This window comes from Diceros bicornis, chromosome 20 (assembly GCF_020826845.1).
Source record: "Diceros bicornis minor isolate mBicDic1 chromosome 20, mDicBic1.mat.cur, whole genome shotgun sequence".
NCBI classification, from domain to species: domain Eukaryota; kingdom Metazoa; phylum Chordata; class Mammalia; order Perissodactyla; family Rhinocerotidae; genus Diceros; species Diceros bicornis.
In genome coordinates, this window is record NC_080759.1 from 11,211,087 (window position 1) to 11,232,530 (window position 21,444).

The 21,444-nt window shown below is 39.1% G+C and overlaps 1 protein-coding gene across 3 annotated transcripts in view; it reads right to left on the reverse strand.

The window, feature by feature from the left end:
• Nucleotides 1–21,444, reverse strand: part of NLN (neurolysin) — a 93,301-nt gene that overhangs the window by 30,951 nt on the left and 40,906 nt on the right. For all 3 annotated transcript variants that reach the window (XM_058563961.1, XM_058563963.1, XM_058563962.1), the window contains 5 exons: nt 16,740–16,847; nt 14,412–14,514; nt 13,633–13,793; nt 9,047–9,182; nt 6,060–6,426 (listed from right to left, as the gene is read on the reverse strand). In XM_058563961.1, the coding sequence (XP_058419944.1) occupies nt 6,060–6,426; nt 9,047–9,182; nt 13,633–13,793; nt 14,412–14,514; nt 16,740–16,847 (875 nt within the window). The remainder of the gene's footprint in view (nt 1–6,059; nt 6,427–9,046; nt 9,183–13,632; nt 13,794–14,411; nt 14,515–16,739; nt 16,848–21,444) is intronic.

The following is a 21,444-nucleotide window of genomic DNA, read 5'->3' on the forward strand; positions in this document are numbered from 1 at the left end:
TTAGGTAACGTTGGTTTATAACATTATATAAATTTCAGGTATACATCATTATATTTCAACTTCTGTATAGACTACATTGTGTTCACCACCAAAAGTCTAGTTCCCATCCATCACCATATACATGTGTCCCTTTACCCCTTTTGCCTTACCCCAACTCCATTTCCTTCTGGTAACCACCAATTTATTCTCTCTATCTATGTGTTTGTTACTGCTGTTTTATCTTTCACATATGAGTGAAATCATATGGAATTTGGCTTTCTCTGTCTGACTTATTTCCCTTAGCATAATACCCTGGAGATCCATCCATGTTGCTGAAAATGGCAAGATATCATCTTTTTTTATGGCTGAGTAGTATTCCGTTGTATATATATACCACATCTTTATCCATTCATCCATTGATGGGCACTTAGGTTTTTTTCTAAGTCTTGGCTATTGTGAATAATGCTGCAGTGAACATAGGGGTGCATATATCTTTTTGAATTAGTGTTTTCTTGTTCTTTGGATAAATACCCAGAAGTAGAATAGCTGGATCATATGGTAGTTCTATTTTTAATTTTTTGAGGAATCTCATACTATTTTCCATAGTGGCTGCACGTGGAGTCAACTCTTTAAGAAGATATAACAATTCTAAATGTATATGTCCTGAAAAACAGAGCTTCAAAATACACAAAGCAAAAACTGATAGATCTCAAAGGATAAATAGAGAAATCTGTAATTATTTAGAAACGTCACTCCTCTCTCAGTAATTGATTGAAGAGGCAGACAGAAAATCAGTCCAAATATGGAAGACCTGAACAACATTATCAATCAACTTTACCTAATTGACATTTGCAGAACCCTCAATCCAACAACAGAAAATAAACGTTCAAGTGCACATGGAACATTCACCAAGACTAACTAAATGTTGGCCATAAAATATATGAATTCAAAATAATTGAAATGATATAAAGTCCATTCTTTAACAATAACAGAACCAAACTATAAATAACAAAAAGATATTTGGAAAATCTCCAAACATTTGGAAATTTAAAACATGCTTCTAAATAATAATCCATGGGTCAAAGGAAAAATCAAAAGGGAAAACAGAATATATTTTAAATTGAATGAGAATGAACGCATGTAAGGAACAAGGCAAGGATGTCATCTTTCACCACTCCTTTTCAAAATCATACTGGAAGTCATAGCTAATGCAATAAGACAAGAAAAGGAAATGAAAGGTATACAGATTGAGAAGGAAGAAATAAAACTGTCTTTGTTCACAGATGACGTGATTGTCTATGTAGAAAATCTGAAAGAATCAATAAAAAAACTCCTGAAACTAATAAGTGACTATAACAAGGTTTTAGGATACACGATTAATAACAAAAGTCAATCACTTTCCTATATATCAGCAATGAACAAGTGGAATTTGAAATTAAAAACACATTACCATTCACATTAGCACTCTCCAAAATGAAATACCTAGGTATATATCTAACAAAATATGTACAAATTCTATGTGAGGAAAACTACAAAATCCTGATGAAAGAAATCAAAGAACTAAATAAATGGAGAGACATTCTATGTTCATGAATAGGAAGACTCAATATTATTAAGATGTCAGTTCTTCCGAACTTCATCTACAGATTCAGTGCAACCCCAATCAAAAACCCAGCAAATTATTTTGTAGATATTGACAAACTGATTCTAAAGTTTATATGAAGAGGCAAAAGACAGAGAATAGCCAACCCAATATTGGAGAAGAACAAAGTCAGAGGACTGACATTATCTGACATTAAGACTTACAATAAGGCTACAGTAATCAAGAGAGTGTGGTATTGGCAAAAGAACAGACAATAGATCAACGGAACACAACAGAGATTCCAGAAGCAGATCCACATAAATATAGTGAACTGCTCTTTGACAAAAGAGCAAAGGCAATACAATGGAACAAAGATAGTTTTTTCAATAAATGGTGCTGGAACAACTAGATAGCCACATGCAAAAAAATGAATCTAGGCACAGACCTTACACCTTTCACAAAAATTAACTCAAAATGGATCACAGACCTAAATGTAAAATGCAAAACTATAAAATTCCTAGAATATAACAGGAGAAAATCTAGATGACCTTGGATTTGGCGATGACTTTTTAGCTGCAACACCAAAGGCACAATCCATGAAAGAAAGAATTGATAAGCTGGAGTTCATTAAAATAAAAAATTTCTGCTCTGAGAAAGACAACTGTCAAAAGAATTAGAAGACAAGCCACAGACTGGAAGAAAATATTTGCAAAGGACATATAAGATAAAGGATTGTTATCCAAAATATCAAAGAACTCTCAAATCTCAACAATAAGAAAACAAGTAACCTAATTAAAAAACTGGCCAAAGACCTTAACAGACACCTCACCAAGGAAGACATACAGATGATAAATGAGCATATGAAATGATGGTCCACATCATACATCATCAGGGCAGTGTAAAGTAAAACAACAATAAGATATCACTACACATCTATTAGAATGGCCAAAATCTAGAATAATGACAACACCAAATGCTGGTGAGGACATGGAGCTATAGGAACTCTCATTCATTGCTGACAGGAATGCAAAATGGTACAGCCACTTTGGAAGAAAGTTTGATGGTTTCTTATAAAACTAAACAAACCCTTACCAAATGATCCAGCAATTGTGCTCCTTGGTATTTACCCCAAAAAGTTGGAAACATGTCCATACAAAAACCTGCAGAGATGTTTACAGCAGCTTTATTCATAATTGCCAATACTTGGAAGCAACTAGGATGTCTTTCAGTAGGTGAATGGATAAACAAACTGTGGTACATCCAGACAATGAAATATTATTCAGTGCTAAAAAGAAATGAGCTATCAAGCCATGAAAATGCATGGAGACACCATAAATGCATATTGCTAAGAGAAAGAAGCCAATCTGAAAAGGCTACATACATATGATTCCATCTATATGATATTCTGGAAAAGGCAAAGCTATGGAGAAGGCAAAGCTATGGAGAAAGTAAAAAGACCAGTGGGGGCCGGACCCATAGCTTAGCGGTTAAGTGTGCGTGCTCCGCTACTGGCGGCCCAGGTTTGGATCCCGGGCGTGTACCGAGCCACCGCTTCTCCTGCCATGCTGAGGCCGCATCCCACATACAGCAACTAGAAGGATGTACAACTATGACGTACAACTATCTCCTGGGGCTTTGGGGGAAAAAAGGAGGAGGAGTGGCAATAGATGTTAGCTCAGAACTGGTCTTCCTCAGCAAAAAGAGGAGGATTAGCATGGATGTTAGCTCAGGGCTGGTCTTCCTCCCAAAAAATAAAAAAAAATAAAAATAAAAAAAGACCAGTGGTTTCCAGGGATTGAGGGGAAGGAGGGAGGACTAGGTAGAATAGAGGATTTTTAGGGCAATGAAACTACTCTGTATGATACTATAATGATGGATACAAGGCATTATACATTAGTCCAAACCCATAGAATGTACAACACTAAGTGAACCCTAATGTAAACTATGGACTTTAAGTGATAATGATGTGTCAACGTACCTTCATCAACTGTAACAAATGTACCACTCTGGTGGGGGATGGTGATAATAGGGTAAGCTGTGCATGTGTGCATGCACTTCACACTTAATTTTGCTGTGAACCTAAAACTGCTCTAAAAAATAAAGTCTATTTAAAATGAATGAATGCATGTAAATAACAAAAGAACTGTGCAAAGTGAGCTAGGAGTGAGCAGTGACACGGGAAGGGAAGGCAGATAGAAGAGGGGAGAGATGGTGAGGATACGTACACCAGAAAGTGAGTACTGAATTTCATTAAAAAATTTCAGCCAGCCCAGCCTCTGGGTTCAACAGGCCCATCAGTGTTTCTGAATGATTTCATGTAGTTAGTTGGAAATATGTCAACAGATAAATAAGTCTATGAATCTTATTTTTAACAGGGGAAAACTAAAGTAATCTGGGAAGTGTCTGTCATGTTATATTTTATACTTCTTGGTACATTATAAAATGCCATACAAGTATTCTTGATTTGAGAGTAATATGGGTGCTACTGCATTAGAGAGACAAAAGTGGAGCAGTTTTCTTCTAAAAATCTTTGGAGAATTTTAAAAATCAAAGAATAGGGGCCAGCCGCATAGCCTAATGGTTAAGTTCAGCACATTCTGCTTTGGTGGCCTGGGTTTGGTTCTGGGGCGTGGACGTACATCACACGTCAGCAGCCATGCTGTGGCAGTGACCCACATACAAAATAGAGGAAGACTGGGGCAGATGTTAGCTCAGGGTGAATCTTCCTCAAGTAAAAAAAAAAAAACAAGAGGAAGGTTGGCAATGGATGCTAGCTCAGGGTGAATCTTCTTCAGTAAAAAAATAAAAAATAAATCAAAGAATAGCTTAAAATCAAAAACTTTCTACCAATTTTAAAATCAGTGACATTGAGGGGTTTTTATCTTTCCTTTTAAAAGAATAAACAATTTCAAAGGTTTTCTTATTCTGAAATTATGCCCTTTTACATTTTGTTTATAAAACGATAGTGATTTAAAAAAAAAGTCCTTGCCACGCAATCTTATATTGAAACCATCTGTTTTAAATATCATAGTGTTTGATGATTAAAAATTGAAATGGGAGCAAAAAAAGAAAAAGAAAAGAAGAAATTGGTCTTTCCTAAACCTACTCCAAATATCCTTTTTTGAGTCAATTAGAAAAAGAAAACAAGTTAATCCATCTCACCTTTATGAAGCAATCATGTAAGGTGACAGTGAGTGAGTACTAACTAAGTCATTACTCTCACAAAAGATCACCCCCTGGCCACCATAACAGAGTGCTGGTAGCAATGGCCAGATCTCTGAGTATAAAAGAAACCAGCTATATTTTGGCAGAGACAGCAGGATGGGGTGTCAACAATTGCTATCTTTGACCCTGGAAAGAAAATCTGGGGACAATTATAGGAGGCTTGAATGTTGAAGGATTTCCCCTGAAAGAATTCTTGGCTTAAAACTGTTTCCTGACACTTTTCAATTAAAAATAGACCCATCTATATTTACATGGGTTTATTTTTAGGTCATATCAGAAGTGAAAGTAAATCCACAAAGCACCGGGATAAGACACCTCTACCTACAGGCTGAATGACATAGTTATCCAGCCTCCTTCCCAGAAGCTACCTGAAGTCGCCCAAAGACAGGGGATTACAAACTTGTATGTGCTGCCGAACTAGGGGGATACTGTAACTGCCTTTGGCTTAATATTTAGTAAAATGGACTAGTGACGGCAACAGGCTGGCTTTGTTTTAGAAAGCAGCCTAAAGAGAAAGTGATCCAAATCCCTTTGTGTCTGATGAAAAACTGTGGAGTCCATAGTTACCACATGCCACAGAGACAATAATAAAAATAATTTTAATTCTTACCACTGATTGAATGCCTAGGCTGGGCGATTAGCATATATAGTCTAATACACAAAGCAATCCTGTAAAGGGATCATCAGTCCCATATTACAGAGGAGGAAACAGACTAAAAGAGATTATGTCACTTAAGCCTTCCAGTCTGACTGACTGCAATGATTTTGCTATTCCTTTATACTATGCTGCCTCTCAGCCAGACTGAGGGGAGTGGCCACACATTTAAGAGTATTGGTAGACTTATTACCTAAATAATAAACATTTTGGGGGTCAATTTTAAATCAAGTAAATGTAGTACACAAACTAGATGATGATGATGACGATGATGATGACAGCACCGAACATTTAATAAGCACTTGCTATGTATTGGGTAGTCTTCTAAATACTTTGCATGTAATTAACCATTTTAATCCTTCTAGCAACTGTACAAAGCAGGTATGATTAGTATTTCCATTTTATAGGACTTGTAATAGAGGTAAGGAAATTGAGGCAGAGAAAACTTAAGTAACTTGCCTAGCAAGTGATGAAGCCAGATATTATGGCTTCAGAGCCCACATTTTTAATCCCTTTACTAAGAACCACACATGAAAACTATAGAAGACAAGAGTCTTAATCTGGGTTCCAGATTAAGGGAACCCCTAAGGTCCCTTCTAGTAATGTGATCCTCAGTACCTGGGATAGAGGTCCAAGTAGAACTGTCCCAAAACTTCTCCTGTAGCTTTATCCTTCACAGTGTAAAGTGTAACACTTTTATTCCAAACATGAGCATCTGCCACTTGCTCAAATGAAAGTCCCAACAACTCCTGGTAGATGTTCAGCAAGCCTTCAGTGACCACTTCAATTGGGAAGTATTCCTTGAGGATCTCTTGGTCTATGGAGTACTTGAGTTCTTCTGTCTGAGTCATGTAGTAATGTAGATCCCAGGCATTGATTTTCCCATCATATTCAAAACCTCTCTCTTCACATTCCTTTTTCTTCAAATGCAAAATGAACTCTCGTTCTGCCTCACCCAAGGGTTTTAATTTCTGGCTTAAATCATCTGTGAGGAAAGTGGGAAAAGTCAGCGATCTAATCCTCTTGGGAGCAAGCACATTGGTACATACCACCAGTGTTTTAGCATGGTGCTTCTTCCATTGCAGTATTTGACACAGATGAATTGGGAGGAAGGAAGGAAGGAAGGAAGGCAGACAGGCAGGCAGGCAGGAAGGAGGAAGGAAGGAAAGTAGGCTCTATTATGATAGCACTGCAAGTCTCTTCAGTGTAAATTATTTTATGGCTTCTTGCCCCTTTTTCTTTTAGCACCACCCAAACCAGGCCACGACTTCCTCACAGCATCAACAATACTGAAGCTTATCTCAGAGAACTCTGACTCGAGAATGCTATAATTCAGGGAACAAAGCAATAGTGAAATTAAATTCATGTACTGATTATTCTTCAATGAGGTTAGGAGCCACGGAAAATAAATCAGGTGTGACCTGCGATCAGTATGACTAAAAATTGCTCAACACCTTCAACAGCCATGTGTTTGGTTTATCACTATTCCATCCCCATGAAGAAGGTCTGTTTGGACACAGCAATTTCCCTCCCTCCCTCCATTCCCTCCCTGAGGAAGATTCACCCTGAGCTAACATCTGTGCCAATCTTCCTCTATTTTGTACGTCAGTTGCCACCACAGCACGGCTTGACGAGTGGTGAAGGTCTGCGCCTGGGATCCGAACCTGTGAACCCAGGCCACCAAAGTGGAGCATGCCAAATTTAACCACTAGGCCATGGGGCTGGCCCGCAATTCCACTTTTTAGATGGATACCACAATTTATTTACTGTGATCAATTTTTGACTGTTTCACTGTGTTTGGCTAAATGAATGTGCTCTCATTATGTATTTATCCTTCACAATTTGTTATACATGTAAGATAAACATGTGTTTGGCTCTGTAAGGGACATGGCAGTTTGGGAGGCAGCCCCACAGTGTGAGGTGAAGGCAACAGCCTGAGGGGTGCTGTGAAGGGAAAGGAAGAAACTCATGGAAGATAGAAAGAGATATAATTCTGATTAGGCATGTGAGGGAATATGTGAAAACAGGTAGCAAGTGGACAACTCAGATGGGAATATACCAATTTTAAATTAGAGGGCGAACTACTTTAAAGGAATTAAATTAATCAAGTAGTTATTTAGGAAAAATTTCAGTATATGCAATCACCACTAAAGGAAACATTCCCACTAAACCTGTTAACTCCCTGAGCCATTCTCTTTTATAACATGCATCAGAATACATGGCAATTACATGTTCACAAGTCTGTTGTTTCCACTCAGTGGAAAATTCATTGAGGAAAGGATCTTGTCTTATTCCTTTCTATGATCTTACCGTTTAGTATACTGCCTAATAGGTAAGTTATTTCATAAATGTCTCATGAATGAATAAATCAATTATATAATAATGGAGAGCTACCATTTATGGAGTACCTGCTACATGTTGTATCTGATGCCAGCATATACATTAATAATTCAGAGTACGGCCCTTGAGGACTCAGTGGAGTAAATTTTGAGCTGAAGGCTGATTTTAACACATCATTATCATCTCCAACTTAATTAAGCTAATAAAAGGATATCAAAGTAATAGACTAAATACTTTCACTAGTTGTTAAAGGTGAATAAAGTCTGAAAGGGTCAATGAGGAAAGTTAAAAAAATCATACTTTGGTAAACTCTGATTAGAGAAGATCACAACAAAAATTAGTATCTTTACCATGGCTACGTTATTCAACCATTTTCACTAAGATGAAAGAGAAAAACACAGACTGTGGGAATAGATTGAATGGTGATGAAGAAGAGTGACAGAGTACCAGTAACTAAATGTCATGGATATAAGGAACCATGGTTTTAAAAAGATTAATGAAAAAGTGATTTTAAATGAATGTGAATATAGTGATTAGATAATAGTTGTGATGTATATTATTTTATATTACTTTTGTATATAACAAGCAGCTTCTGGAATATAAAATGTTTATTTTTTATTTATATGTGTTTTATTTTCAGTTATGTCACAATTTGTCAGTGTATTTCACATGGATTCATACATAGCCATGCTGTAACTACCAAACACCTCTTGGTAGTGAACAAAGGCAATGGGCTAATCCCTTCCATAAGACCCAAGATGTCTTGCTGGGAATTAGCATAACAATCTCAGTCAAGATACAAGAAGAGTGGGCAGGCCCCGTGGCTTAGCGGTTAAGTGCGCGCCCTCCGCTGCTGGCAGCCTGGGTTCGGCTCCCAGGTGTGCACCGACGCACCACTTCTCTGGCATTGCTGAGGCCGTGTCCCACATACAGCAACTAGAAGGATGTGCAGCTATGACATACAACTGTCTACTGGGGCTTTGGGTGAAAAATAAATAAATAAAAAAATTATAAAAAAAAAAGATACAAGAAGAGTGAAGCAAGGACTATAAAAATAACATAAACAATGAGCAACCCTTAGAATCAAGCACAGTATCTAATACATAGGAAGTGATCAATACATTTCTCTTGAATGAATGAAAAACAAGATGTCCTCAAAGGCACATTAGGTTCTGGGACCCTCTGTCAAGTTTGTGTCATGCAGCAAAACAGTTATAGAAAGAAGGAAATGGAAATCTACAACTGATTAAAAAAGAAGACCTCACCTAGAAAGGCTGTCACATGGCTTGTAGTCTTCGCAGTGTTCATTTCAAGGACGAAGTCAGCATGTGTGCTGTAGCCGAGTAGTTGGGCTACTTTGGCCCGCAGAGGGAGAAGCTGCTGCAGAATTATGGTGTTTTCCTAGTAATAAACAACAACAAAAACAAAGGTTAATAATTCATTGGATCTGAAGCACTAAAAAGAAGAGTAATTACACATATTTTTAGGTTGGTAAAACTACCAAATATTTTTAGACCATCTCAACTTCTACTAAATTATTCCATTTCAGTGTTACAGACTTTTTTTTTGGATTCATGATCCAATTTTATTTCTGAAATAATTGACTTTTTAAACCTCAGGAGATAGCTAGGAGGTCCTAATGAAATTTTAGGTGCTGTAAACATAGAGTGAAAATGTATTCTTAAGGACTATAGTAATACCACATTTAATCTCACTCACAGGACTGCACCAAATATTGGTACGTAAAATTTTTTTTTATTGTGGTACATATACATAAAACAAAATTTGCCACTTTAACTTTACACCCATTAGCATGGATATTATCAAAAAAACAGAAAATGATAAGTGTTGATGAGGATGTAGAGAATTTGAAATCTCTGTGCATTGCTGATGGGAATGTAAAATGGTGCAGTTGCTGCAGAAAATGATATTGCTATCCTCAAAAAATTAAACATAAAATTACCATATGATCCAGCAATTCCACTTGTGGGTATATATCCCAAAGAAGTGGAAGCAGGGACTCCAACAGATATTTGCACACCCATGTTCACTACAGAATTATGTGAATAATAGTCAAGAGGTGAAAGCAACCTAAGTGCCCATCGATGGATGAATGGATAAAGAAAATGTGGTATATACATACAACGAAATATTATTCAGCCTTATAAAGGACAGAAATTTTGACATTTACTAAAACAAGGATAAACTTTGAAGACATTATGCTAAATGAAATAACCCAGTTACAAAAGGAAAAATATTGTGTGATTCCACTTACATGAGGTTCCCAGAGGAGTCAAATTCATAGAGACAGAGAGAAAAATGGCGGATGCCAGGGGCTGGAGGGGGTATTAGTGTTTAATGGTACGGAATTTCAGGTTGGAAAGATGAAAAAGTCTAGAGATGAATGGTAGTGATGGTTGCATAACAACGTGAATGTATTTAATGCCACAGAACTCTACACTTAAAAACGTTTCATGGATTTTTTTCAAATTATTACAAATATTTTTTGTGGGTGTGTGTGAGGAAGATCAGCCCTGAGCTCACATCCATGCCGATCTTCCTCTTTTTGCTGAGGAAGACTGGCCCTGGGCTAACATCTGTGCCTATCTTCCTCCACTTTATGTGGGACACCGCCACAGCACGGCCTGACAAGTGGTGCGTCGGTGCGCGCCCGGGATCCAAACCCGGGCCACCAGCAGCGGAGCGCACGCACTTAACCACCAGGCCACGGGGCCGGCCCTACAAACATTTTTTGTATTTTATTTGTGTTAAAAATACAAATAATGATATTGCTTTATTATTTTTTTTTAACAATAAAAGGAAAAGTAATCTCCTAGAGAAAGTAAATTAAATGTTGAGGTCAAAGAAAAACTAATCCCAATGATTAAATCAGCAAATTATTTACAGACATGTTTCTAAGGAAGATCACACACTGAGGTCAGACTACCTAGGTCCAGAATTTGGTTTCACCATTTACTAGTTGTCTGACCTTTGACAAGTCCCTTAACCTTTCTACGACTCAGTTTTCTCATCTGTAAGAAGTGGATAATAAAAATAGGTAAGTTATAGGGGGATAACGAAGATTAAAATGAGAACATATGTAAAGTGCACAGAAAAGTGCCTGGCACAAGAGCAAACACTATATAATTATGTTATAATTATTATTAGTATTTTAAAACTAGAATGGAAACATAGACAAGAGAAACAGATAATGTAATTAACTAAAATTAACTAATTTGAGTTTTCTTTCAGTTTTCCTAGACCTTCTCTCTAGACTGTCGGTTTTCTCCCAATATCTATTCCCCCATTCTTCCTTTAAGTAATAGAATTCTCTGAGTTTTTGCTGGACACATGGTCACCTGACTACCCTTCCCAGCCTTCCTTAAAGCTAGCTGTGGCCACATGATACACAAGGGGACAATGGACTGTGGATGAGTGAAATTTCTGGGTCATCTCTTTAAAGATGCTTGTCTTGCTAGCTGTGAACTGAAGATGACAACGATGACCTTGGAAGCCAGAATACCAAGGATGGCAGAGCTGTCCTCCAGCTCTGGATCACTCACCTCTGTGCTGTTAGTTGCGAGAGAAATAAACCTTTTTAAAAAAATTGTGGTAAAACATATGCAACATAAAATATGCCATTTTAACCATTTTTAAATGTGCAATTCAGTGACACTAACTACATTCACACTGTTGGGCAACCATTACTTCCACTTGTTTCCAAAACTCTTACGACACCCCAAATAGAAACTTGGTAACATTAAGCAATAATTTTTCAATCTCCCCAGCCCCTCATAACCACTAACCCTTTCTGAAGAGAAATAACTTTTATCTTATTTGAGTCACTGTGCTTTAGGTTGGCTTTTGCATAGCTGTTTTTTTTTTTTTTTTCTGTGAGGGAGATCAGCCCTGAGCTAACATCCGTGCCAATCCTCCTCTTTTTGCTGAGGAAGACCGGCTCTGAGCTAACATCTATTGCCAATCCTCCTCCTTTTTTTTTCCCCGCAAAGCCCCAGTAGATAGTTGTATGTCATAGTTGCACATCCTTCCAGTTGCTGTATGTGGGACGCGGCCTCGGCATGGCTGGAGAAGCGGTGCGTCGGTGCGCGCCCGGGATCTGAACCCGGGCTGCCAGCGGCGGAGCGTGCGCACTTAACCGCTAAGCCACGTGGCCGGCCCTTGCATAGCTGTTTAACCTGTACGCTAACACCCACAGAGACTGACATTAGGAATAGGGTGCTGCTATAACAAAAATGAAAAAAGTGCAGGAGTGGAAGGTGAGGACAAAGACACTGCAGGGTGAGAAGCTGGTAAGCCTCATCGTACCATGGATAACATTTGTTAAAACTATTGCTTGCCGTCACTTGGAAGGCAGGCCAATCACCTACTGAGTTTTAGCTCTAGGGGAATAGTTTGGAGAACTAATAATGTTCGTGTGTGTTTGCTGATATTTGTTGCTTTCAGAAAGATTACGTGAGAGAGATGAGCTCAAGTGAGAATTGGTCAGTCTGCAAAGACAAAAGGAAAAGAATTCTACTAATAGAGGTTCTGTCTGTGGCCCACAATCTGGGGCTTTAGATGGCTAAAAAAGCCAATTGTTCTGTACTCCTAACATCAGGAGAAAAGATTGTCACTCAGAGTTAAGCAGACTCCATTAAACTGAGGAAAAGCAGGATGGACACGATACAGGAGCTAGTATATAAGAAAAGATTAGTTAGGTTTAAGAACTATGACCACAAGTGATATTTGGGTGTAGTATTTTAACATGAATCTGATTGGAAGCAAACAGACAAGAACCCTACTAAGTTTTTAAGGGAATTTTATTACCAAAGATATGGTAAGTCTGGTGTATAAAAGCTTAGGTTATTTGATTCTTAAAGCAACCCTCAGGCTTCAAACCAGTATTAGCAGGAATCTGCTAGCAGCTGCCCAGGATATGGTCATGGAGGGTAATGGACACGAAAGAATTCCCTGCAGGCAAAACCTGAGACCATGGAGTACAATTGCTAAAGAAATTCCTGCCAGAAAGGAGACGCAAATAAGCCCAATGGGCGAGCCGAGGAAATTCACCAGAGCACAGAATCCCCCCAATTCCTGCCAAACAGTTTTTGAAAATTGGTATGGGCCTGCTATGTTTCCCATTCTTTCCTTTTCCAAATGGGAGTTTTTAGTGTAGTATTCTGTTTCTAGTCTACCACTGAATGTGTGTGTTGGGGGTAAGTGGCCCAGACAACTTGTCTTCCCTTTCAGAGGCAGCTAGATGATGAGAAGCTACAACTGGGGAGGACTGTGTATCACCCAGAGATGCTGGTCTTTGAGCTCAAGGCAGTAACTGGCTGGGATCTGACATATGGTGAATGGGTTCTATGTGTGGAAGAAAAGGTGCTCCTGGTGGACAGCCAGAGAGGCAGACTGTGGTGGAGCCGGCGAGCTGACTCTGAGAATTCATTTCTAATTCTAAGGCTCCCAGGTCTTCTTCTTAAAGATGCTTGCTCTGTACTTAATTTTCCCTCTCCCCAACAGGCTGGGAAATGGTGACAACTGGAATGGCCTTGGAAGTCGTCGGTTGAGGAGAGAGAGGTGCTCCCCCAGCCCTGAACTGTTGACTTGGGAGAAGAATACAACTTTTAGTTTATTAAATCCATTCTATTTTTGTCAGAACAGCATAGCCATACCAAGCAGGTTGCCAATGAGCAAGGAAAAAGCTAAAAGTCCTGTAGGTCCAAGGAATGAGAATACTCACACAAACAGGAATATTGATCTCTGAGCTGACTTCAACATTGGTAAACAAAGCAAACCCTTTTCTTAAAATCTTCCATAAAAACAAAAGAAAGACAAACATTTATAGTACCTCTTTGCACCTTGTATTAAAAGCCATTTCCATCTTCCTTCTGGTTTCAGGGATACAACATTTCTTCATGACAGGAAAGTAGTGTGGATATTTTAAGGTAATTTTATACTTGTCATCACTTGTCTTTTCTAAGCTGTCAATGAAATCATCGGGAAGAGCACCTGCAAAAAATCGTGTTCTCAGACATCAAGTTTTCCACTCGTTGGTTTATTTGGATGGGCATGGTGCCTTTAAGAAGCTCTAGGAATTTTGTGGAGGAAGTGAAATTCAAGTAAAATCATGACAATCCTTATAATATCGTTTTGATGTTACTGGAAGGGGGGTGGTGGTTAGAGGACAGGTGGCTTAGGAGATGGTAATTCAAATATGAATAGGCTCCGGTGCACTTGTGCAGATGGTGTTTTGATGGAGAACAGGCAGAATTAAGCCAAAAAAGATTCAGAACAGAATAACAGGAGACAAGTTCAAGTTATAATGTAGGGGACCTTGTGAGACAAAAAAAAAAATGTCAAGGTACTGCAGGCTGTTAAATACTAGTATAAGTTACCAAGAAGGATTATGAAATGTCCTCTGGACTGTCTCTAGAAATAGTATACACTCTTATTAGCCTAAAACCCAGGCGTGGTTAGGCTCTCTTTTCTGTAGAAGGGGTGGTGGGGTCTGTAGAAGGTACTGAATCATTTCTTAAAGAATTCTTTTAACTTTGATTTGGCAAACCGTGAGGTGACATTATTTGCTTAAATTATATGATTTAATTTAGAAAAATAACAAAATTTTACCAAGTTCAGCCTTGGAAAATACAAGGAAGGTATCATCCTCATTGAGGTTTTTGTTAAAGTCAATACATAGCTCACTCATTCTTTTCTTCATTGCTTTAATTTCCTGAAATGAAGATATAAATACAGGATATTAACAATAAAATGAAACTTTCATTTTTATCACTATCTGTCAAGTAAGTTTCACTTTTATATGAAGATTGGCTTCTGTACCCAACCCTCAGGAAGTATTTTCTTAGAGATGTGCTTGACAAAATAGTTTTTTGCAGTCTTCTATGTTGTGTCCATGAGTATCTGCATGTAACACATACAAAAAGACAATGCTGGTGATGTGCTAGAAATTAGTTGTAAACTTGTAAGAACTAAATTTGGGAGGCGTAGCCAAAGCAGAGTCTGGCACATAGTATACACACTATAAATAGCCGCTGAATGAACAAATGAATCTAGTAGTTGGTTAATAATTAGCATGTTTCTCATCTTTTCCAATTCAAAATTTTAATTTAGTAAATCAGTATTCAATGCTGAAGTAAACTAAGAGATAAGAAGTGAGTAATTAATCTATGGTTGCTTTCGAAAAAAGGTTATGTCTTAGTTTTATAGAGCTTTTGCAAACTAAGGTGATTTATGGGCCCTAACATTTGTATAAAAAGCATTAGGTAGGAAACCAAAGGAAGCAATAAGAAGGAAACCACAAGAAAAAACACGCAATAGCTTTATTAACCTGTTCCACTCTTCTAAAAAGGTTAGATAATGAAATTTACATAAACCACACTGGTTCTCAAACTTGTAGCCCTGACAGAAGCATCAATATCACCTGGGAATTTGTTAGAAATGCAAATTCTTGAGACCCACACCAAACCTACTGAAACACAAATTCTCAGAGGTGGGGCCCTGTAACCAGAGCTTTAACCATCCCTCCAGGTAATTCTGATGCACACTGAATCTGAGACTGCCGACTTAACACAGACTGTGCAGTGTCATTTTTAGACACTCTGGTTGTCTCTACAAGCTTCCTTCCAACTCTCCCTGACTCTACAGAAGCTATGTAGCTTGGGTGGGACCTGATCCTATCTGAAGTTCCAGGGGTGTGACTCTACACCAGTTAGGTAATCCCATTCTCACTGCAGTAGTGACTGGTTCAGGTAACCCAGGCCTGCCATTCTCCTGACTAAAGGGAGATTCAGGATTAGGCATATGATCCAATCTGGGCCATTAAGACATGAGGGGAGGTTTGATGGGGGCTTCTCTGTGTCCTTCTGGATGGTGGGGTTTTTAGACTTCCAGCCATTTTAGTAATAAAAGGAAGCCAACCTTCCAATAACACTAACACTGAAGAAGACATAGTAGAGAAATAGATCAGGCAGCCAATGACACCACTGAGCATCTGGATCAAACTAACCTGTGAACCCCAACTATCTCTGGACCTTCCAGTTATGCAAGCAAATAAATCTCTTCTATTGTTTAAACCGTATCAACAGGGTTTTGTTAGCTGCAACCAAACACATTTCAACTAATACAGTGTTCATGCCCCAAACAGAACTGATGATTGACCAGGAAGGCAAAGGGTCAGGTAAGTGAGATCAGTCACATTTCTGCTGTAACTAGGATGAAGGGGATACAAGCTGTTCCAAAGGCATTTAGGTGAGAGAAAGTTGCCCATATCTCAGTGGTGCCTTCAGGTATAGCCACCAGGCTGACAACACTTGGTTTGGCTGTCTTTCAAACTTGTTTCCAGTTCTACTGGCTGGAATTATGACCTGGAAATAAATCATGGGTTATATTTCGTGTCCAAGAAGAATGAGTTAATTCTATAGCCAAGTTTACTTCTGAAACTGGAGGATTTAACTAACATTAGACAAAAGAAAATGTTTGAGAAGCACTTTTCAGCAGCTAATCTCTCTGTCTTTAAGGGGCATTTATTAATCATAGGGTGTTCCATTCCAGAGTGCTAGTTTTAAAGCTCTCTATTGTAAGAATTTTATGACCAGTGTCCTGTCTCTGTACGATCAATGGAGCGAGAATACAAATCATCTATTAAGACCTGGAACTAGCTATTAGACAATGTAAAACAGAGTAAGGAAAATAACCCCAGCACACATGAAACCAAGAAAATTTGGACAGGATTAAAGAACAACTAAGTTATCAGTTGTTGCCAGTCACCAGGAGGTTAGCAGGAGTTGTAGAATTTAAAACCATTGACGACCAAATACACTGTAAATAGATTTGTGTTATGCACTATATCCCATGTTACAAACATGTGTTTCCCTATTTCCTGTTTTTTGTTGTATTTATTCTTTTTTTTTCCAATAAGAAAAGGAAACATAAACTCACATTTTGTACTTGTTCTGGAAGATGGAGCCCATTCCTTTTCCCCATTTTAACTGACTTTTCCAAGTATCGTCTGGCTTCAGGTTTTATCTTCCCCAGATCACAGGTTTTCTGAAATTAAAGAGTGTGACAACTATTTCTGTTACAATAGTGCATGGGTAAATTATAAACTGTGAGGCCAAAGCAAATTTATTCATCATCTCTTTTGGGCTATGAAGCACATAGGTGATTATGAGGCAGGCTCTTTTGAAGACCTAATTTCTTTTATGCTTTAGTGAGCTTCTGCTCATTTAAAACAGAAAAATTAAATAAATAAAAGGCTAACCAGAATTGCTTTGCCTTGCATCAGAATCAAGAGTGCCTGTACCACTTGAAAGTGTGATAATAGAAACATTTGCATAATCTTATTCTGAGCATTCTCTATGACCGAGTGGTCTTTTTCACAAAACATATTCCTTATCACAAATCATCTGGATTTAATTTTCTATCATTTGCTAACCTGGTTCCACTTGAGAGGCAGGAATAGAAATAATGGGCAAAGTCTACACAAATGGAGAGTAGGATTCTTTTGCCAACATACCAAACAAGGACAGCTGGATAAAACCCCAGCAAAAGGCTTCTAACACTTCAGAAATGCCCTACTGTCATTTGGCAAGAGAGATCAAGGAACTACAGCATATGAACAAGTATCTGGGGACAATGAGTCAGCACTGCATGAAGAGGAGGAAAGCTGAATAGTAGACTTGAACCCGCAGGCAGCAGCACGAGCAACACTCCTCAAAAGAACGGAGGGCCCTGGAGGAGAACGGAAAATTCCCTTGGCCATAGCAAGGTAATAAAAACACCAGATGTTTCTTCAAAACCGGTGGCAGAATATACATGGCACATCTGGATGGCTGGTCAGTTTGTGGTCCCTGGGAGGAAAAGGACTCCAGACAGACTCAACAGGCATAACGGATTCAGTCTGGCTGAGAGCCAGAGAGGGACTTCTGTTTCTAGAGCCTTAGAGGCCCACCATTGGTTGCACTATCTCTCCATGAAAGACCTGGGTTGTCCATCCCTGTGACCTTTATATTTTCCCAACTAATTAGATCTTGAGAAGAACTGTGTTTAGCTTTAGATCCTGAATTTTAGATTGTTGGTGCAGGTTTTTGCTGCCATAATTCTGTAATTCTTTACATTTTGTTATGGCAGGTAAATAGAGTTGTATTTTAACTGAGGGTACTACTTAATACAACAATCTGTATCTCACTTTGCCTACCAATAAAAAATTTTATGTTGTCATACTAAAGCACTTGTTGTGCATACATTACCCACAGTAATGAGTTTATTTCCTCTGAGTTTATTCTCAGTGGAGGCAAAGAACAGTTAGACTCCTTTTTCCACAATAACCTCCTTTATGTCCGCAGAGAATTTCTGAGTCTGCTGGCATGACCGGAGTTGGAGCCCTCCCTAGCTGGTACTGGCAGACACTGGGATCCCAGCAGCAGGTGCCTGCAGTGGGAAGAAACCCAGAATGGGCAGGGAGATAACTGGGCTCTGGGCTGGTTCCCTCAGAGATGGCCAGCAGTTCAAACCACAGCGTTCATGCAGATGTGATTAACCTTGGTTGATCAAGGCTGGCTTTAACAGTGCCAGGAAGTCTGTCCTGAGGTGTGGGGCATGGCAACAGGAGTCTCTAGACAGTACAATACTGGAAGTTGTAAGGCTGGGGAGAATCTAGGCAGTAGCTATGTGTAGCAGGGGGAGAGGAAAAAAATCCCTGGTGAGAAAGGCCTGGCAAGAGCTGGATAAGTTGTGAAAGATCCAAGCACGCAGGGTGAGATTCAGAGCAGAGGGCCTTCCCAGCAGGGCAGAGAACCATGGCAGAAGCCAGGCACAAAGCTGCACAGCAGTGTGGGTACCTGGGTCCCTGGGGTTCACCCGGTCACAGTTGGCCTTGAGCTTAGGACAGACTTCATCACAAGTCTCCCCAGCTGAGGTGAGCAGAACTCTTACTCTACATCATGCTTGAGCAGGATGGGCTCTCACATTAGGTGGGCCTGGACTTGTCATGTCTGGGAGGAGCAGGGCTGCTACTTCATAAAGTCTGGAAGTATCCCCAGCACAGTAAACTCAAAACTCGTGGTCTAGGTTAGGTAAAACTACTTGCTCCCCAAATAGGTAATACAAGTGTAAACAGGTAGCAGGATGTTCTGAGAAAAATCAGCCCTGAATTAGGTCTAATTAAAATATGACTAATTATCCGTACCGAAATATTTGACTTTCCACAAAAATGACACTTAACAAAAATATGACTCAATTATAACCAGACACCCTTTGCTAGTCAGACTCTGAGGTCTTGGGAAATCTCTGGAGGTCTCTGGTAGGAGTAAGGCACTTCTAAAATGTGCTTCTAAAGCACATTCCTATCCCAGAGCTGATCATAATAATATTCTCCCTCACAGTCTCCAGGCAAGGTCAGAGTCACTGCCCAAGGATTTTCTGAGAGAGAATCAGCAAACACTTGTAGACTGCTCTGCTGTAGTTGCACCTTCCTTCCTGAACAAGAATTGAATCCCCTTGAATCTGAACCAGGTCTCAGGTCTCTTTGGGTGAAATTTCTCCTCTTCGGGGGTGGGGCAGTGCAGCGGGGTGGGAGTGGGGCTAAAGTTCTCTGAAATAATTTTCCAATTTATATAATCTGACAGCAGGGGCTCTTATTTTCATCTCTGTGGTGACAAGAGTTAGTTTGCCCCTAACTTCCTTCTGTAAAAAAAAGCATTTATATAAAGTGTGAACACACACATTCTTTTTTTTTTTTAGCATTTCTTTTTTTATTTAATTATTTATTTATTTGTTTATTTATTTAGTGAGAAGGATTGGCCCTGAGCTAACATCTGTTGCCAATCTTCCTCTTTTTGCTTGAGGAAGATTGTCCCCGAACCAACATCTGTGCTCATCTTCCTCTACTTTGCATGCGGGATGCCGCCACACCATGTGTTTGATGAGTGGTGTGTAGGTCTGCACCTGGGATCCGAACCCCTGAACCCCAGGCTGCCGAAGCAGAGCATGAGAGCTTAACCACTACGCCACCAGACCGGCCCCCCACACATGTTCTTATGTGTATGCTTGTATACTCATTTTACAGATAAGTTAAATGATCTTCCCAAGATTACACACAGCTATTTAGTCATAAAAATGGGGATAGAAATAAATTCTTCAAATTCTTAGTTTAGTATTTTCCCCAATATGCCATACTACTACATTACCATCCTTAATTCATGATCTATTCTTCAAAAATTTTTAATTTCTCTCAAATCATCTCCACCTTTTGTCCCATGACTTTGTCCTTTTCTTCACAACACCTTCACATTTTCAGTTTATGAAATACGTAAATAAAAACTTATTTCAAAGGGAGCTCTCACACACTGCTGGTGGGAATGTAAACTGGTAAAGCCACTACGGAAAGCAGTATGGCGAGTCCTGAAAAAATTAAGAATAGAACTTCCACAGGATCCAGCTATTCCGCTTCTAGGTATTTTTCCAAAGAACACGAAAACACTAATTCAAAAAAATATATGCACTCCTACGTTCATTGCAGCATTATTCACAATAGCCAAGACTTGGAAACAACCTAAATGCCCATCAACAGATGAATGGATACAGAAGATGTGGTATGTATATACAATGGGCTACTACTCAGCCATAAAAAAAGATGAAGTTTTGCCATTTGTGACAACATGGATGGACCATGAGGGCATTGTGCTAAGCGAAGTAAGTCAGATGGAGAAAGCCAAATACCATATGATTTCACTCACATACGGAAGATAAAACAACAACAACAACAAACAGAGAATAGATTGGTGGTTACCAGAGGGGAAGGGGGGAAGGGGAAGGGCAAAAGGGGTAAAAGGGTACATGTGTATGGTGACAGATGGTATTTAGACTTCAGGTGGTGAACACAACATAGTCTACACAGAAATTGAAATATAATCATGTACACCTGAAATTTATATAATGTTATAAACCAATGTTACTTCAATTAAAAAAAATTATTTCAGGGGCTGGCCCCCTGGCTTAGTGGTTAAGTGCACGCGCTCCACTACTGGCGGCCTGGGTTCGGATCCCAGGCACGCACCGATGCAACGCTTGTCCGGCCATGCTGAGGCGGCGTCCCACGTACAGCAACTAGAAGGATGTGCAACTATGACGTACAACTATCTGCTGGGGGTTTGGGGAGAAAAGGGAAAAAAGGGAGGAGTATTGGCAATAGATGTCAGCTCAGGGCTGGTCTTCCTCAGCAAAAAGGAGGATTGGCATGGATGTTAGCTCAGGGCTTATCTTGCTCCCAAAAAAAAAAAAAATTATTTCAGTGGGGTTTGCTGTACTGTGTCTACAAAGTAGAAATTACAATGTTGCTAAAAGAACTCTGAAGATTAAATAGTATATTCCTCTGAATATGATTTAGAAAAACTGATCCATAAGTTTTGAATATGCTACAGAAATATAAGACAATAGAGTATAAGATAGATACTATTGCAAAAGCTAAAATAGAGGTATAACATTTAATTAAATGTGTTATATTTGCAGTTTCATTTCATTTTTTCAGTTGTTTTCAACCAGTTATATTTACTGTTAGGTTTCTCTCCCACTATCCTGCAGAGGACATTCTTAGGCAGCTGCCTGCACTCCTGGACAGGAGGGCTGCAGAAAGGCCTGCGTGCTG